The sequence below is a fragment of the Octopus bimaculoides genome, chromosome 2, assembly GCF_046866305.1.
Source record: "Octopus bimaculoides isolate indiv1 chromosome 2, ASM4686630v1, whole genome shotgun sequence".
NCBI lineage: Eukaryota > Metazoa > Mollusca > Cephalopoda > Octopoda > Octopodidae > Octopus > Octopus bimaculoides.
In genome coordinates, this window is record NC_142929.1 from 139,584,985 (window position 1) to 139,604,186 (window position 19,202).

The following is a 19,202-nucleotide window of genomic DNA, read 5'->3' on the forward strand; positions in this document are numbered from 1 at the left end:
TTTATCATTTGATGCATTCTAAAGCATAATTAAAGGCTATTACTATTTGTAATATATATATATATATATATATATATATATATATATATATATATATATATATATATTTATATATATTTATATATATTTATATATATATATATATATATATATATATATATATATATATATATATATATATATATATATATTTATATATATATATATATTTATATATATATATATTATATATATATAATATATATATATATAAAGTTAGGCAATCAATTTGTTTCTTATTTGGCTAGTGTTTATTTGTTTTTCTTATAAATGTCATTGCAAAATTGGCTCTAAATTTGACAGAAAACTAGATCACTGTTCCAACATTCAATCAAAGAAAAAAAAAATGAAATGAACAAAAATTCATTATACATTTTCTATACAAAATTATTCCCACTCGTTTTCACAAATAACTTAGTTTCTTTGTGCATTTTCCTTCCTTCTTCTCTTGTAATCAGCACTGTTCAGGATGGGGAGATAAATGGCAGTGTATGGAAAATAATCCTGAAAGCGATAACTTTCACTGGAATTTAAATTATTTTCCCTCCCCTCTTCATGTATGCTTTTTCTTTTGAATGTTATCAATTAAAATAAATTGCATTTTTTTTCCAGAATTTTAAACATCCAGCCATTAAACTTGCATGATCAGCAAGCAATATTACCACTTTTATGAGGTAACTTCCCTTCCAAACAAATAATTGTGGCAGTGATGTTTTTGTTAAGAGGAATTCGTTCCTGCTTCCTTTTCATTCACAGCTGGGTTTGTGCAAAGTCCCACAACTCAGTGAAAAATCTGATGAAGCTATGTGAGATCAGTTAAGCTAAATATTTGTTAACACAGTCATTACCCTGTCACATAATTATATCACTCTCCTTTAGGTTCTTCATCTGTGTCTTCGAGAACTGAATCCTGTGGGCAGAAAATAAGTAAATAAGTAAATAAATAAATAAAAACATATGCATGGTCCAAATACTGAACTACTAATCCATCCCCTATTGAAGTTAGTTACTGCAGGAAAAAGGGTTGGTGCACTTTTTCCTGCAGAAGACTGGTCTGAAACCCAAACAACTGAAGAAAGCCACTAAGGAGATAGGCATAACAATCGAAACCAGCTTGAGGTAGCTGTGGTTGATAAGAAACTGCAGGTGGAACCCTTCTGCAGGTGAAGACTAATTCAGTCCTTTGCTGCCTCATTCAGGTGAAGCATATAAGCTAAAGGGCAAAACGCTTGTGTCCCTGAAATCCCTCCTGATTATACGGAAGAGTTTCCAACATTGCAACAGATTCAAAAGAAGAGCCTGCAACATTTCTGAGTAAATCCTACAGTTTCTGTAGGGTACAAAGCATATCTGATGTTTATTAAATAAATCATTTGGTGAAATAAACATTTTCACCAAGCGATTTCAAAATCAAATTATATTACTAAAGATAACATGTACCTCTTGGCATGGTACATAAAATAATTCTGTCATATTCAATTTGCCTGACTCACAGTCAAGTGGTAGAAAATGGGAAGAGCAGTAAATGTGACTTTCAACAATAATTAACAGAATCTATCATCAACATGTGAAAGATACTTATCTATTTTACTGACCCAGGAGGAATGGAAGTCAAAAATAAAATATGATGATGCTGTTAATATAATATTCCAGTTTTGAACATTCTATTGTGTTTTATAATTATAAAATAGTGACTTTTAACATTGGTACTTATAAATATATTTTAGGATAGTACAAGTCAACTAATTTGACTGGTACATATTTTATTGCTCTTTACGGCACCAAAAAATCAAAAACAGAAATCAGTATTTTCTCTCCAAATGTAAAAAGGATATTAATATCACCATCCTTGTTAACCTCTGGATATTTACTATCCCAAGTCCCCAAGGACTCATAGGGTCAGTCACCTGGCTTCCATGGTGATAAGTGACTGAGATTGTTGAGTGGGCTGGGGCAATGTTGGATGAAGTGTTTTACTCGAGAACGCAACATACCACCCAGTATGAGAATTGAAACCATGGTCTTGCAACTGTGAGTGCAACACCCTAACCACATAGCTATGTACCTTGGCAATTCGTATCGATTTCAAATTTTGGCAAGAGGCCAGCAATTTCAAGGAGGGCGATAGTTGATAACATCGACACCACCGCTCCACTGGTTCTTATTTAATAAACCCCAAAAGAGTGAAAGGCAAAGTCGACCTCAGTGAAATTTGAACTCAGAACATAAAGACAGATGAAATGCAGATGAGCATTTTACCTGGTGTGTTAATGATTCTGCCAGCTTAGCACCTTACCTTCACAATCACTATCACATCACATTTAACTGATCTGACACTCTAACACAGTGCTTCACATGCTAATTAAAAAGATGCAGAATAATTGATAGCACAATGTTTAACCCTATCTCACCAATACATTACAAACTATGCTCCTTTATACCCAGTTTAATTGTCTTCAGTCAAACATATATGATTTAGAAGCAATATATAGAATATAGAAATAATTCAAACAAGAAAAAATCTCTGTGGTTATACCTTAGTACTGACTACTATGATATTTCATCATCATCCATCATTTTAAATCCGGGTTTTGACCCTGTTAACAAGGGTGGTTGGATCTACCTCAATGCCATACCAACCGCCCTCACACCATCTCGCCCAGTGTTGGGCATCCTTCCTTCTCAAACCAACCCTCCCAATCTCCTCCTCCACCAGTCCCCTCCACATTTTTCTTGGTCAACCTAGCTGTCGCTGTCCTAAAACTCTAGCATCTTCTTCAGAACATGCTCCTCATCCCTCCCCAACATATGCCCATACCACCACACTCCATTCGCCCTTGTTAGCCGTTCCACTGATTCCTCCAACCCCAGTGTCCCCATCAAGCCGTCAGTCCTCTCCTTATCAAACAGCATCATGATAAAATGATATTTATGAGGTGAAAATGTCAAACATCTTTAAAATATTCCAACAAAGACTAAACATACGTACCCAACCACCTTTCTCCACAATGAATGCTGCACACTTATCCTCAAAGTATCGCAGAGTTAGTTCTTTTATCTGGGAAGCCATTGCACGAAAAGGTCCAACAAGGTTGATAGCTGCCTTGGAAAGGAAGAAGAGAGCTGCCACCTCTTGTAATCCACTCTTGTCTTTAGAGTATGCTTCAAAAGTCTCTTTGAAATTCTGATAGGTAAGTTGTTTAAGTATGTCTATGACAGCTTCACTTGGGAACTGACTCTGCAAAACAATACATTTCACTTTTTATAATTTCTTTTTTTCTTAAAAGTAAATTCTAAATTAAAAATAAACAACATAAAAAGTAAAAAGATATTCAAGTTCTAATGACTAAGCAGTTTAGTATATATTTGTTTCAGTCATTTGACTGCGGCCATGCTGGAGCACCGCCTTTAGTCGAACAAATCAACCCCAGGACTTATTCTTTGTAAGCCTAGTACTTATTCTATCAGCTTCTTTTGCTGAACTGCTAAGTTACAGGGACATAGACATGCCACCATCGATTGTCAAGCGATGGTGGGGGACAAATACAGACACACACACACACCTATATATATATATATATATATATATATATATATATATATATATATATATGGCTTCTTTCAGTTTCCGTCTACCAAATCCACTCACAAGGCTTTGGTCGGTCCGAGGCTATAGTAGAAAACACTTGCCCAAGGTGCTACGCAGTGGGACTTAACCCGGAATCATGTGGCTGGTAAGCAAACTACTTACCACACAGCCACTCCTGCACCTATACAAATACATATAATATCAGCAGAATGACAGTGTATTTCATTATCTTTGCTTCTTTCTTCAATTTTTTCCTTTTATAATTTACAGCTGTAACAACTGGTATGTCAATGAGTAAAATGTAGAATTTATTATGCCTTTATAGCACAACGGACATTTATATAGGCATAGACATTTAATGCATTTCAAAGCTGGACATAAGAAAATAACTTTTGTAGGTTTTCAGCTTCCACTTTCTCATGGTTATATGGCTCAGACGGAATTTGTTGAGACAGATTTTCTACAGCCAGATGCCCTTCCTGTCACTAACCCTCACCAGTTTTCAGTCAGATATTTCCCAGACACATCTACATAGAAAACTGGAAATGAAGGGCACTGTTTGGGTGACAGTAACACTTATTTTACAACTATGACACAATGTCAAAAACAAGGAAACATTAACACACACACACCAGGCTTCTTTTCAGTTTCTGTCAATGAAATTCACTTACAAAACTTTGCTCAGCCCAGAATTATCATACAAGACACTTGCCCAATATATAATACAGTGGGACTGAACCTGAAACCATGTGGTTGGGAAACAAGCTTCTTAACCACAGAGCCATGATGCACACACATATACACACACGTTACACATTCCTTTTATCACTCCTTTGTCTATCATTCCTGCCACTATCACCCAGTCTCTATTGCCCATAACATTATTATTATAACCTCTAACACTCATACTCCCACAGTCATCTCTCTTCTCATTGTATTATGCTACCAATGTGACTAAGGATAGCAGTGAATCTCTAACGTTCGCTACATATTGCATCCAATATCACTAGGGATTCTGTTGAACTTGTTAGATTTTTATTTCCAACAGTCCTCCCTTCCCTTGCCTATCTTGTGGGATATACTTAAACATCCTCATCAGATTTGTATACACCCCATACACTACCTATACTTTCTATACCCTGGCCATTTGGTATCAACATCCATCATCCACTCCCACCATGTATCCATCTCTTACAATCCATCACTCTCTCACCCCTGTCTTCTGGTGTGCTGGTGTCACAATAAAATTGCACCTAGTACATTCAGTTAAGTATAGGGCTGGAAGGACCCCTTTGTTTTGTTAAAAACAACTAAAGCTTTTCTAATGCAAGGGGTCACAATAAAATGCATGCCCCATACACTCTGCAAAGTGGGTGCTGTTAGGAAACCAAGCCAAAAGTGGAACTTATAAGCAAGATGCAGTCAGCTGATCCATTGAGGAGAGCAACCCATACCAGCATTGAAAGCAGACATAAAATAACAAGGTTGAAAGATACAGAAAATTGTGCCTGTCTTACATCAAAATATTAGCCACCTACTGAATTTCAATGAATTTTGAGCTTTAAATTAACATTTTTATAATGAATTATAGATCATTTACTTTTCATATTTAAAATGATTAATATTTAGATTTTTAATTAGGGTAGGCACAACTTACAGAGGTTTTTATAGAAAGAATGTACTCCACAAGTTCTTTCTCTAAGTCACTCAGTTCTGGTGCTGTAAAATAATTGTAATTTGTATATAATTTCATCCATGTTTATCCTTATCATCACTATTATTATTATTATTATTATTATTGCTATTATTATTATTATTTTTATTATTATTAATATTTTTAATGCTGTCATAATAATAATTGCTTCAAATTTTGGCACATGGCTAGCAATTTTTGAGGATAGAGTTAGTTGATATCACTGATTCTAGTACTTGGCAGCTACTTTATTTGTTGACCCCAGTGCATAACTGGTACTCATTTCATCGACCCCAAAAGGATGAAAGGCAAAGTTGGCCTCAGCAGAATTTGAACTCAGAACATAAAGATGGATTAAATGCCACTAAGCATTTTTCTTGGCGTGCTAATGATTCTGCCAGCTCACCGCCTTAGTAATGGTAATAATCCTTTCTTCCTTTCAAGCACAAGGCCTGATATCTGGGGGGGAAGGGGATAGTCAATTACATCAACTTATTTTACTGACTCCAGGAGGATGAAAGGCAAAGTCGCTCTCAGCAGAATTTTGAAGTCAGAACATAAAGACAGACTAAGCATTTTGCCCAGAATGTTAACGATTCTGCCAGCTCACTGCCATCATTAATAATAATAATAATAATAATAATAATAATAATAATAATAGCAATAACAACAACAGCAATAATAATAAAAACAATATTAATAATCATACTTTAATATCTTTACTTTGAATTTTTAGAAAAGAAACTCTTAGAAAGTAGTTGACGATCAAATATAGTAATGGAGGTGCACATTTGATTAATTTTTAGGAGTTTAAATATTTGAGATGGAAATTCAAATTATGCATACATAGGCATATATTAGAGTTAAATAATAAGTTTTTCATTCAAATTTGATGTTAATAAGTTCGATAAAAAAAAAAAACAGAAATTGTAATCATATTGATTGAGTTTTGTTTTACACAATATAAATTAACAACTAATTCGAATATTGTGATGACAGATGTAACATGAAACAGATACATTAAAATTTTGGGTAATTTAGTTTGAATGTAACATAAACACATGACGAATCATAATCAAATTAATTGCTTGTGCCAGAATGTAAGAACTTGAACTGAGAAGTAAAAAAGACAATAATTACATTGGATTCCATCAATTGGACGTGGTCTAGCACAAGCACCTTCTGAATCAGATGCTGATGTCTGTGTATCAGCGAGAGTCATCAGTTTATCAGCCACTCGTTTAAACATATCAGTTTTCGATTGCTCATCGCTAGGTTCAGAAGACATAACTCCACCGACAGCACCATCAATTTCATCAAGTTCTCTATCTGTTTATAACAAGAAAAATGGGGAAAATACATTCATTAAAATTTGAGTTTTTAACATAAAATACATCAAAACAAACACCCCACACCATTCACTATTTATATAATTTGAGCAAGATGTATATGTATGTGTACATATATATATATATATATGGAGCCTGGTGTTGCCATCCGGTTTCACCAGTCCTCAGTCAAATCGTCCAACCCATGCTAGCATGGAAAGCGGACGTTAAACGACGATGATGATGATGATGATATATATATATACATATATATGGGTGACACCCTTCAGTCATGACTGACCATGGGATTGCACCTAGAAAGTTACCCTCTGAGGCACATGTCCAGGCAAGGTTGTTTATGGAAGACCAGCAGTCGTCCATGCATACCGGTCTCCCCTCTCCACGCCACCAATGTTATCCAAGGGAAAGGCAAAGGCCGATGCAGCTTGGCACCAGTGACATCACAACTCATTTCTACAGCTGAGTGAACTGGAGCAATGTGAAATAAAGTGTCTTGTTCAAGAACACAACACACAGCCCAGTCCAGGATTTGAACTCACAACCTCACGATTGTAAGCTCAATGCTCTAACCACTGAGCTATGTGCCTTCACATACATATATACATCATCTATGCCATTTTGTTTCTTATAGAAAGTCTGAGTATCTCAACTTGTAAAAGTCTTCCAAGCCACAAACCAGGGCAAGTATTTTCAAGGAGGATGAGCAATTGGCCATGCATGCAAGACACCCTTCTACATGCCAAATAGTGTCCTATGGAAGGTGGGAGTCTTACACCTTGGCACCAGTATCACTGCAAGGCACTTCATCTAATATTCTAAGAATCATGCCAGTTCACAGGTGTGTGTGTGTGTGTGAGAGAGAGAGAGAGACTATACAATTAAAACTATAACAAGTTTTCACTGAGATACCTAAATATATATCAACAAACCGGAGAAAATGATGTGAAACAATAACCAATTTTACCACATGCAATATATATCAAGCTGTGGCCATGCTGGGGCACTGCCTTGAAGGATTTTAGTTGAATGAATTGACTACTCCAGTACTCATATTTTTAAAGTCTGGTAATTATTTTATTGATTTCTTTTGCCAAACTGCTAACTTATGAGGATGTAAACACATCAACACCAGTTGTCGAGCAGTGCTGGGGAACAAAAGATATATATATATGTATGTATATATATATATATATATATATAGACAGAGAGAGAGAGAGAGAGAGAGAGGGTGGCCCAAAAGTAGGTTTACAATTATTCAACTATCTCTTTCACATTCATATATTAACAGTTTAGATCTTAATTATAAAACAACATGAAACCATTATTTAGCAAGATGGAGCACCTCCACATTATGTGTTGACAGTAAGGGACTACCTTAACCAAGCCTTTCCACAGTGTTGGTTTGGAAGACAGGGCAGCATTGAATGGCCACCACGTTCACCTGATCTGACACCAATGGATTTCTTTTTTGAGGATGGTGTAAAGACAAGGTTTATGAGAAGAATTTCAAAACAGTAAATGAATTAAAAGATTATATTTCTGAGGCATTCACTGAAATTGATGGAGATCGGAATTTGTGTTGCACTGTGTGTCAGAGTGTTCTAAAGAGGTTTGAAGAATGTTGGAATGTTGAAAGAGGATATTTTGAGCATCTGAGAGATTAAACATTGTCTGTTTAAGATGTGCAATAAACAATATGATTGTAAGATAGAAATTTAAATGTAATAAACTGTTTTAAAAGAGATTTAAAGTGCCTATGTGATAACTGTAAACCTACTTTTGAGTCACCCTGTATACACACACACACACACACACACACACATATATATATATATATATCAATTGTGAGCAGCATATTTTATTGTCCTCAAAAGGAACTGCTACATTTTAAACAAAGGGAAAACATTGATGCCAAACTACCCATTTCCTCCCTCTGTAAAAAAATCTAAGTAATTTTCTGACCAGCAAGGGACTCATTTTATATTTGTGTAGATTTAAAAATATAATTACGACTTAGTTTTGGAAAACCTTTCAACAAGTTTATAACATATCACTATCATAATTCTTGTATTGGTCTCTTTAGTAATTTTGATGTAGAAAATCGAAAATGACAGCGAATACAAGCCAGTAAACATATCTACTCTCACCCCACTAACACCATTTCCCTGTTATCTCAAAAATCGCACGTTTGTTCCCCACCACTTACCTAATAGAATGATTTATACACTCTATGCTATCTTATCAGTACAGAAATCGTCAGAGCTTAAAATAAAACGATTGTAGTTTGATAATTTCTTGACAAACCAAGTCAGAAATGAAATTTCACTTGAAACCATTTCACTTCACTTACATCACTATTACGTTAGAAAGAGCATGAACATCACAACTACCACTCCCCTTCTGTTAGGCAATAGACCTGTGTTTGAAACAATAACATGTAATAAAATAATTGTTTCTAATATAAGCAAAGAGCTGAAATTTAGGAGGAGAGGCTTAGTCAATTAAATTAATCCCAGTATTTGATTGATATTTTATTTTGTCAACCTCGAGAGGATGAAACGCAAAGCTGATCTAGGTGAGAGTGAACCGATAATGTTAGTATGTGTTGATGCCATGTAAACAGCATCCAGTATACTCCATAAAGTGGCTGGTGTTAGGAAGGGCATCCAGCTGTAGAAACCGGGCCAAAACAGACTATGGAAAATGGTGCAGCTCCAGTCAAACCATCCAACCAGCATGGAAAAAAGACATTACATGATGATGATTTCATACTGTAACAAATCTGCTAATCCAGTGGCCTTATCTAATAAAATAATTGCTTCCGATTTGGTAAAAAAAAGCAAACAATTCTGAAAGGAAGGAATTAGCTAATGCCATCGGCTCCTCATATTTCACTGCTACTTTATTTTATTGCTACAGAGAGATGAAAGGCAAAGTTGGCCTCAGTAGATTTTAAACTCACAATGTAAGGAGCCAGAAGCAATTTTTCTAGGGCTCTAACAACCCAACCAGCTTGCCACCTTGTCTAATGAAATAAGAGTTTCAGATTCTGGCACAAGGCCAGTAATGTTGCAGGAGGGAGTAAGTCATTTACATCAACCCCAGTACACAATTACACTTATTTTGTCAACCCCAAAAGATGAAAGGCAAAGTTGACCTCGGTGGAATTTGAACTCAGAACATAAAGACAGACAAAATATTGTCAATCATTTTACCCACCATGCTAAGACTCCTGCCAGCTCACCATCTTGTATTTAATAAAATAATGGCAACAATAAATGATTGCTAAATAAATTACTTTAAATAATAAACCTTTTTTTTTTTTTTTGAAAGAGTATGATTTAGTCAATTAAACAGAAATATGTATATTAGTTCTTAACCCTAGGGAGATAAAGAAATAGAGCTTAGTGGTGAGACTGTTTTACAGAAAATTAGTAGAAGGTAAGTGCACGTAAGGTGGACAGAAAAAGGACTTCAAGGATACACTCAAAGCCTCACTGAAGAGCTTTGAGATCAACCCAGACACTGACCACCCTGCCAGGTGAAGTTGCATCAATAGGGGTGCTACCTCCTACAAACTGAACAAGATTGTAGGGACACAAGTGTGCAAGTTCAGGGCCAATTCCTTGCCTTCAGTCGCAGCAGACCACTAGGGCCTGATCTGTTGCAGAGCCTTCCAAGCACACATTGGACTAATTGGCCACAGCCAGACACACCATGACCTGTCCTCTTCTCCATGTGATGTCCTTGGTCACCATTGGCAACAACAGACGAACTAATAGTGAGACATTAAACTGGATCAGTTGGTATGCTGCTATCTTGGCCATTTTAATCATCATCATCATCATCACAGGAAAGAAACTAAATATTTTAACTGTCAATATAATAAAAAAAAGTGATTGTGTGATGTTCATGCCTTTCTCTGAGAACAATGACATTGGGAATTGATTCACCATTACTTTGGGATTAAAATCAACTCATAGATTTCATTCACAGAATGTTGGACCTTATTTCTTCACTGATTTTAAACAAAAATCAAAAGTCCCCGCAGTCAATTCAGTGTGTTTATTAACTTCATTAACCCCAGAAGGACAAAAGACAAAGTCAAACTCAAAAGTACTCAAAATAAGAACATAAAATTTAGTAACTAAATACTGCAAAACATTCAAAACATTTTGTCCTTTGTGATTGTACCTGGTTGAGTCAAACCACCACCTTTATATATTGCTTGCCAATAAACTAGTAAGTTAATAAAGACAACAACAACATATACGAGAGGTGCAACAAAAGATAAATACATAGCTTAACTATAAGAATGAAAAAAAAAAACCATTTACCAGCTGTGTAGTACTGATGAAGACAATGAGTGATGAGTGAGTACATAAAATACATTATTTTAGTTTGAGAAAGACAGAGAAACAGAAACTGAGATGTAGAAATATTCATGATACTATCAAGTCATTTAATCTGAACTAGTGTTTTCAGAGATAGCCAGGCCCATAGTAGTTGGGACAAGCTAGGGTTTGATAAAACAATTACATGAACAGGACACATAGGGTGCACTTAATTTTGATTTTTTAAAAAGGTTTTATTTTTACTAATTTGACCCTTTAGTATTTAAATTGGTCATATAAGGTCCAAATATTTTACCTATTTTGCTTTCAAATTGGCTAGATCTGGCCTCTCAAACATACCTTACAATGTCATTCTAAAAATAATCACATCATTGAAATTTTGAAGCTACAAGATTAATGCATGATTAATTCAAAATATTGCGAATAAATAAGCATTACATTTTGACAGAGTAATCAATGCTAAAGGGTTAAGAGATTGCTTCAGAGTTTATTCTAAAACATATGTATATATACACCTATATACACACATGCATGCTGCATAATTTATAACCGATCATAAACATGATTATGCGTTGTAGTGAGGAATTGCAAGCGTGCATGTGCTTTTAAATAACCCAAACAGTATCAAAAATATTTCAACAGCTTTCCCAAAAAGTACATTAGACAGAGCAGTAAGAGAATACAAAATATGTATGCATATCTACATATATATATATATATATATATATATACATATATATAGAGATACAAATACATTCATGCAAAGTATGAGAAACTTAAATATTAAAATGATAATCAGTTGAAATCAAGCAAGAAGCAGTGAATTTTTAGTATTACATTTCCATAGGTCATAACAGAGGCTTACATTAATTTATGTGGCCTTTGCTATGATCTATGTAATGTACAGCAGTTAAGAATTAAATTTAAAAGAAAGTAAAAATTAAAATATATATATATTGTATTATTATTTTCACTAAACTAACTGTAAGCCCTGAAAGAACAATCGTTAAAGAGGTCATCATGCTCTTGTAGCACTTGTAAGCAAGGTGCTTTTTTTTTCTTTTTCTATTTATTTATTTTTTTTTAATATGGAAAGTTTGTAAGCTTCCAATGATTTTCGATAAAGAAAATTTTAGCTTGAAATACTTCCTGGACGATAACTTACCATTATTAACTTCAGTATTATCACAGTCACTGAGATGCTCATAATGCTCAACAGATGATCTGCGTTGAGTCAGACCATCTGGTGTACAAACAGTCGTTACTTTCTCAACGTGTTCAGCCTTAAATTCAAAATTTCCTCGATCTGGAAGATCACTGGTAAAAACTGGATTAATGTTCAGATGCAAATTTTTTCGTGGAGCCGAAGTCTCAATAAGTGGATAGTCGTTCCCAGTTTCATTTTCTAATGCTATAATCTCATTGAGAACATTTGTGGTAGTGCTATCTTTATTATCCTTACTTTCTTCTTTGATTACATGTATAGCTTTATCATTGCCTTCAGATGCTGTTCGGCGATGGATGTTTTGAATAATATCCTTCTGCTCAGTGCTTTCTGTTCAATCAATAAAAATATGGTGGTAGTAATAGTGGTAGTAGTTGTTGTTGTAGTAGTAGTAGTAGTAGTACTAGTGGTTGAGCTTTTTCATTTAATTGTAAGATGTTCAATGCAGAGAATTTGGTAGTGAATGGGTATATAACTTTATCAATGCATGTTTGTAAATGTGTAAACATGTTTATCAAAATCTTGCATGTCAATAGAATAAATTTCATTTGAAAAAAACCAGAAGCATGTGTGCTTGTGCTTATTATTTTAGGCCTCTTATGATATATTAATGCAACAGGTAGCACAGTAATATAGCTAATACAACAGGTAGCATAGGAATGCATCCAATTTATTTTCTTGATTAAATGGACAAGTTATATCAATAGTCTCATTATCATTTATAATATAGAATAATTACTTTCTGAATTTAAACATAAAACGCATACACATATGCTTATATACACACACGTAGACAAATATAAATATTTATATAAGGGCATCCTATTTGTAATGTCATTTTTAGCACATAGAATGTTTTAATGTGCCTGGTTCTCTTTAATCTTATATACTTTGTAAAAGTTATCCATCCCATTCACCCAGCCAGAAACACATCAGGCCTAACAACATACTTTTTACACATAATGCCTAAGTGTCAGATCAGTGTTGCTGTGTATCAAAAACTGCACCTTGTTGGGGTTAGAGAAATGCATATACTACATACAGTACTATTCTGTTTCAAAAACAGAAGTGGTATTATAGAACTCAGATGAAACAGGAATTTTGTCACAGATATATTTGTATGTGAAAAAGTAGATTAAAATATTTATTCCAAAGTAATTTAACAGAAGCAGGACTACTATTGTAAATGAATTACGTTTCATAATGATTTATCAAAAACTACTCTTTGAAAAAATTATTGAATGACAGTCAAAAACTTGACCTATGATTCTCTTTGACTCTTCTTTTAAATTGGCTGACATTTTACGAACAGAGCCAAGTGTCTAAATTAAAAAAAAAAAACAGGTGTCATGAATAAATTATCTAAATGACTGTGTAAAAGTTTATACAGCATTTCTTACTGATGGATTTGAATTTCAATCACGGAGTAACTGGAGATAAAATATGCTTTTAATGTTGTTGTTGTTGCTGTTTGTTACAAATTCTGACCTGATTGGACAGATGAATAATCAGTATTTCTAGTCACGATTATCCAATAATTTCTTATTGTTCTGGTTTTGTAACCAATGTACCTTCTTTTCTTTGTTTTGAAGGAAAAACAGAAAATAGTAAGGTGTGATTTGGGTGACAGAGATTCAGAGATTTGACAGTTATTTCTAGCAATGCTGAAGGTTATACGTTGACTCAATGATATTGGTGGTAATGAAGCCAGACATAACTATAGTTGCAGTAGTGTTTATTGCCATTTAGCATCAAGTCCAAACCAATGAGCAAAAGCATTCCAGCCATGAGCATTCCTTCTTTTTTTTTTTTTTTTTTTTTTTGAATGTCTAAGACTACATTGTTCTGCAAAGTGTTTTTACATTTTTTATTTTAAAGATGATGGGTAAGGTGTAATGAGGGACATTTGGCTGCTATTTCTGGTACGTTGAGCCACTTTGACCGTTTACAAATGGGTCTATGTAAAGTGTTTGTGGGCAGTGTTATGCTTATGAAGGAGAACGAGACAAAAGTTACTATTATGCCATTACAGTAATCCCTCCACTTTCCTGGGAGTTAGTTTCCAAAACACCAAGCGATAGGTGAAAATCCGCAAAGTAGAAACAGTACTGTATTGTATATTTTTAAAAATTATTTTTACAATTTGTATATATTTATTTTATTATAAATGCCAAACAACATCATGGAGGAATTGATGGAAGCTTAAATAATAAACCGTGATAGGTGACTCATGATATGGCGAGGGATTATTGTATTATAATAGACACCAGTTTAATGTCTTGATAGGGTACAGGAAATGTTTGAAACACTGCCCGGCTATGAAGCTGCCACTGCCACTATCACTGTTAATAAATGAGCCAAGACAGAAACTGCTATGTCATCACTCGACATGCTAGAAATAGCAGCCCAAACTCCTTCAAACCACAACCTACCTTAACTTGTTAGGAACAGCAGCCAAATATCTCTCAAATTACACCCTGGAGTTTAAAACAAAGGGGTACCCCTGACCCAGCAATACGTTCAGGTTATGACAGCTTAACAGAAAGAATGATGCGCCAGTACTCAGCTGGTGCTCATTACAAATGAGTAGACTAGAACAAAGTAAACTAATGTGTCTTACTGAACGACACAAGGTGCTGCCTGATCCAGGAGTTGAACTAATGGCCTTACACTTATGAGCTGAACACTTTAACCACTAGGCCACAAACATCCACTGGAATCCTGTAAGATGATTTAAATAGATTTATAATATTTTTCAAGGAATATGTTATAATGAGAAACTGGGAAACTGGCTCTAAGGTCCTTACGGATTAATGTGGACTAACCCCTAACATTGGTTTCAGAAGATGTTTTCTTTCTTTCTTTTTTTGTTTTTTTGTAGCACTATGTATTTCCAGTCACATTCTAACAAGGTGAATTGTGTGTAACGACAATAATTTTTGTGCAGTTAAATCTTAATCTAAGAAATGACACTACTTTACAGGGTGTGTGTATGTATATACATATATAACAACATATATAAGATATACATACATACATACATTAATATATGCACAAACACAAACATATGTCTATATATATATATATATATATATATATATATATATATACACACTGTATATTATACCCAAAACACGTGAAAAATGGTTACTGGTGAACAGAAACAAGAAAGACCATGTTTACAAAATTTAGAGAAGTGCTCAATTAGGATTTTAGGATTGTTCATTTTATTTCTAATGAAGACATTTCATTTGCTCAAGTGAAAAAAAAGAAGCTAATGTTTCCAAATTTTGTGAATTTGGTAAAAGGAAAGACCATTAAGAATTAATTATAGAATTTGTATATGATTAGTGCATTTTATAATTACAAGTAACATAATAATAAATATGGTCTTCAACAATGTTACAAATAAACATCAAACTTCTTAAAACAATACACAGCATTTCTATAAACGTCTGTTTTTTTTTGTAAGTTTGTTAGTAGAAATAGTTATTGATAAACACAGATTCTGTCAATGAATTTAAACGATGTGCTAAAATTTCTAACTTCAAATATGTAAACATTATTATATGGCTAAAATAATCTTCAGTTAAATCCCAAATCCACTTTCTTCAATTTAAGATATTTTTATATCATTCGATTTTGGAATTGGTAAATAAATAAATGTTATATGTGAAAAACATTTAGTCATTATTGTAAAGGAATTTTGAATTTAAACTCAAAACTTAATGGAGGTAAAAATGCCTACAAACTGAATGATTACAATTTCAATTCCTTTTTTCTAAAGTTTAGCTAAATTTAGAGCAAAATGGAAAACAATTAGGAATTTCCTCTCATTAAATTTGGGATTTAACAAGGCATATATTTACATGAGAAAATATATTTTCATACATAATATTTATCAACTAAGTCAGAAATCCCCAAAGTATCAATGACCAAGTAAAAGAAACAGTGTTGATTCAAACAGAAAACAAACACAACATTTTTATGTAACCAAGCACAACATATTCTGTAAAATGCCACTATGACTTATAGTTTTATATCATGCAATTTGTAAATAGTAGATAGCATCATTGGTAATATTCTAATCTGATATCAGGAGTGACAGTGCAACTCAGTTGAAATAAACACCACAAGGTATTTTTGTTTGAAAGCACAGGTTTATCAGTTATCTCACCAATATGTACATTTTTCATCAATATACATATTGGAGAAATAGATACATATGTACAGCACTTGAAACATATTTTTTTACTGAGAAAATCAGACATTTCTTATTCAGAAGAGCAACAAATTAGCTCCAACTTCCTATTTTGCAAGTTTTCATTAAAAATTTTCAGGGTTTGCTAAGAGATATTTAAAAAAGGAAGAACTATAAATAAGAATACAAGTTTTGGCTTCATCTGATTTTCTCTAATCATCATCCACACTGTGTCAGAAGGTCACCACTCTGAAATGTTTTCCTCATCCATGTTCTTCCTGCAGACAAGGAGGGGAGAAGTTGCAACTGTTCAAGAACTGCATACATGTCAGGGGTTATGGGAAGCCTATGAAGGCCTTGGAACAGACCATTTTTTCAGAACCCGTCGAGGGGAGGAGTTGCAACTGTTCAAGAACTGCATACATGTCAGGGGTTATGGGAGGCCTATGAAGGCCTTGGACACAGACCATTTCTTCAGAACCCGTCATGATTAAAAAACACAGATTTATATAGCAAAATAAGATTTATATGAAATATATTGATGAGTGATAAAAGTGAGATAATAAATGAATAAAAACTAACCTTTTCTCCCAAGAGAGAGCGTTTTCTTCCCATTTCTGTGAAGGGATTTTAATTTATTAAGAGATGATGGCAGTCCTTTCGAGCTTGAATTGTCTGAACTTTCCTTAATGCTAAGATGGGATTCAATATGACGTGACTCACCATTCTTCTCTTTTATTTTCTTTGACTCCCAGATCTCCCCTTCACGAAGGGTAATCTCAGTTTTTTGGCAAGGAATATCTGATATTGTAGACGATTGACGAATGTGCGTCCTTGTATAGGTTGTCACTTCCTTCAGTACTTTATCTTTTGTCTTCACCTTCTTCTTTGTTTTCTTATCTTTCTTCTTTATGAAAACATTGTCATTGTTCGCCTCCTTTTCAGCTTGAATCTTTTTAAACTTTCTCGATATGTTGAACGACATTCTCAGTCGTTCTTTCGCCCGTTTAAACAAGCTCTTCTTACGACGTACTCTCGAGTCATTATCAGAGCTAGACGACGATGAATTACTTGAGGAATGCCGAAGTTTAGAAGAATTACAAAGAAAGCCAGGAGCCGACGATGGTGACTCAATACTCGAACTACATTCCTCATCGCTTGCAAGAGGAGCAGTATTTTCATAAGTAATTTCAGTTTTTGTCATTGAATGGAAACTGTCATCACTTAAAATGGATTCTTGTGATGCTTTTCTGTAACTGGCTCGGCGCTTGAAATTTGGTTTCTCCTCAAAGACTTCGAGTTCTGAAACTTTTTGGTAAACTGAGTTCATTGGAGTTATAGATGTGAGGCTTTCTTGATGCCTCTTCAAGAACTCTTCCAAGATAGCATTAGCTTCTTGTTTAACCATAGGAATGGTTGACTGCCTACGCCTTTTCCCAACCATCTTGGAGCTATAGAAAAAGAAAATGAAACAACTGTGAAAATCAACATATAAGCTAATAAGTTAATAAATTACATCCATATTTAGATTTTTAAAATGTACAATACAGTTATGGCTCCATTCCTTTACTCACTAAAATAGTATCTACACACAGTGGCAGACTGGCCAGGTTGCCAGCTTGCCCAAAGGCAAGTGGGCCCCTGAGCCATTAGAATCCATATATGGGGGCCCATGTTAGTATCTAAGGGGCCCATCCACTCAAGTTTGATAGTTTTTTATTTACGCCTGGAAGAATGCATTGATTATTTCAGCCTGGTTATGTTTATAGACAGTTGAAAAGAATACTTTTAACAAAAAACAAAAATTAAATGACAGCATTGCAGTTGCGGGTGGGCTGCCTCAGTCTCCTGGCAACCAATATTTTTAGACCAAGTCTGCCACTGTCTACACACTACCCTCATTAATGACAAAACCAAATCTTTTCTCCATAGAATGTCATACTTTTGGAATTACCAATTGCCAGTCTTATAAGGCCTGCAAAAACCTCCTGTTTTCACCTATTAAATTCTAGTATAGCCATAATTAATCAGAGATTAACTTAATTTTTTTTTTTTTTTTTTTTTTACTATGTTATTTTTATTAACTACATTCCAGTCATTGCAATTAATGGACAATCATATTCTAATAGCAAGTTTGAATTATATATAAATATACACTGGTATAGTTCCCATGTACTTAATCATGACTTCACGATTACAGCTGTCAACAGTCAAAGTTACACAATACAGGTAACATGCAATGATTGTTACTGGCAACTTGTACACAATTGATCAACTTGCCATGGAGTGCAACCAAATCTCCCTCAAATGACACCCTACTGTTTTATCTAAGTATGAGCCAACTCGGAAGTCTCTACATAGTTGCTTGACCTGGAAGAAATACAAGCCAAATCTTTCTCAAACCACACCTTACTTTCTTAAGTAAATATGAACCAACAAGAAGTGACATGGTCACTTGGCCTGCAACAAATCTCCCTCAAATCACATTTAAACACTGAAAGGGTTGGTGCTTCTTTCATTGTTTCATAGTATAAAGGGGATCAGAGATCTTTCAACCCCTGGATGGCCCAATAGCCAGAATGGATCTAAAATCAATGTTAGGAGTCGATAGTCCAATAATTTATCTACACAGACAAAACATTCCACCTTCTCTGCTCATCGAGATCTCACAACAAAGACCTCTACACACTTTACAAATACCAGGCCTTATAATTACCCACGAAGACCAATGTATAGCGATTATAACAATGC

The 19,202-nt window shown here is 34.3% G+C and overlaps 1 protein-coding gene across 11 annotated transcripts in view; it reads right to left on the reverse strand.

The window, feature by feature from the left end:
* Nucleotides 1–267: 267 nt before the first annotated feature.
* LOC106873535 (uncharacterized) overlaps nucleotides 268–19,202 on the reverse strand; it is a 40,769-nt gene continuing 21,834 nt past the window's right edge. For 9 of the 11 annotated variants that reach the window (XM_014920926.3, XM_014920933.3, XM_089347785.1 and 6 more), the window contains exons 2-7: nucleotides 17,034–17,902; nucleotides 12,191–12,580; nucleotides 6,462–6,650; nucleotides 5,286–5,347; nucleotides 3,029–3,277; nucleotides 290–949 (exon numbers count right to left, since the gene is read on the reverse strand). In XM_014920926.3, the coding sequence (XP_014776412.1) occupies nucleotides 905–949; nucleotides 3,029–3,277; nucleotides 5,286–5,347; nucleotides 6,462–6,650; nucleotides 12,191–12,580; nucleotides 17,034–17,902 (1,804 nt within the window). In that variant the 3' untranslated portion in view covers nucleotides 290–904. Of the gene's footprint in view, nucleotides 950–3,028; nucleotides 3,278–5,285; nucleotides 5,348–6,461; nucleotides 6,651–12,190; nucleotides 12,581–17,033; nucleotides 17,903–19,202 lie in introns of all 11 variants that reach the window. The other 2 variants (XM_014920929.3, XM_089347786.1) reach the window with 2 other exon arrangements.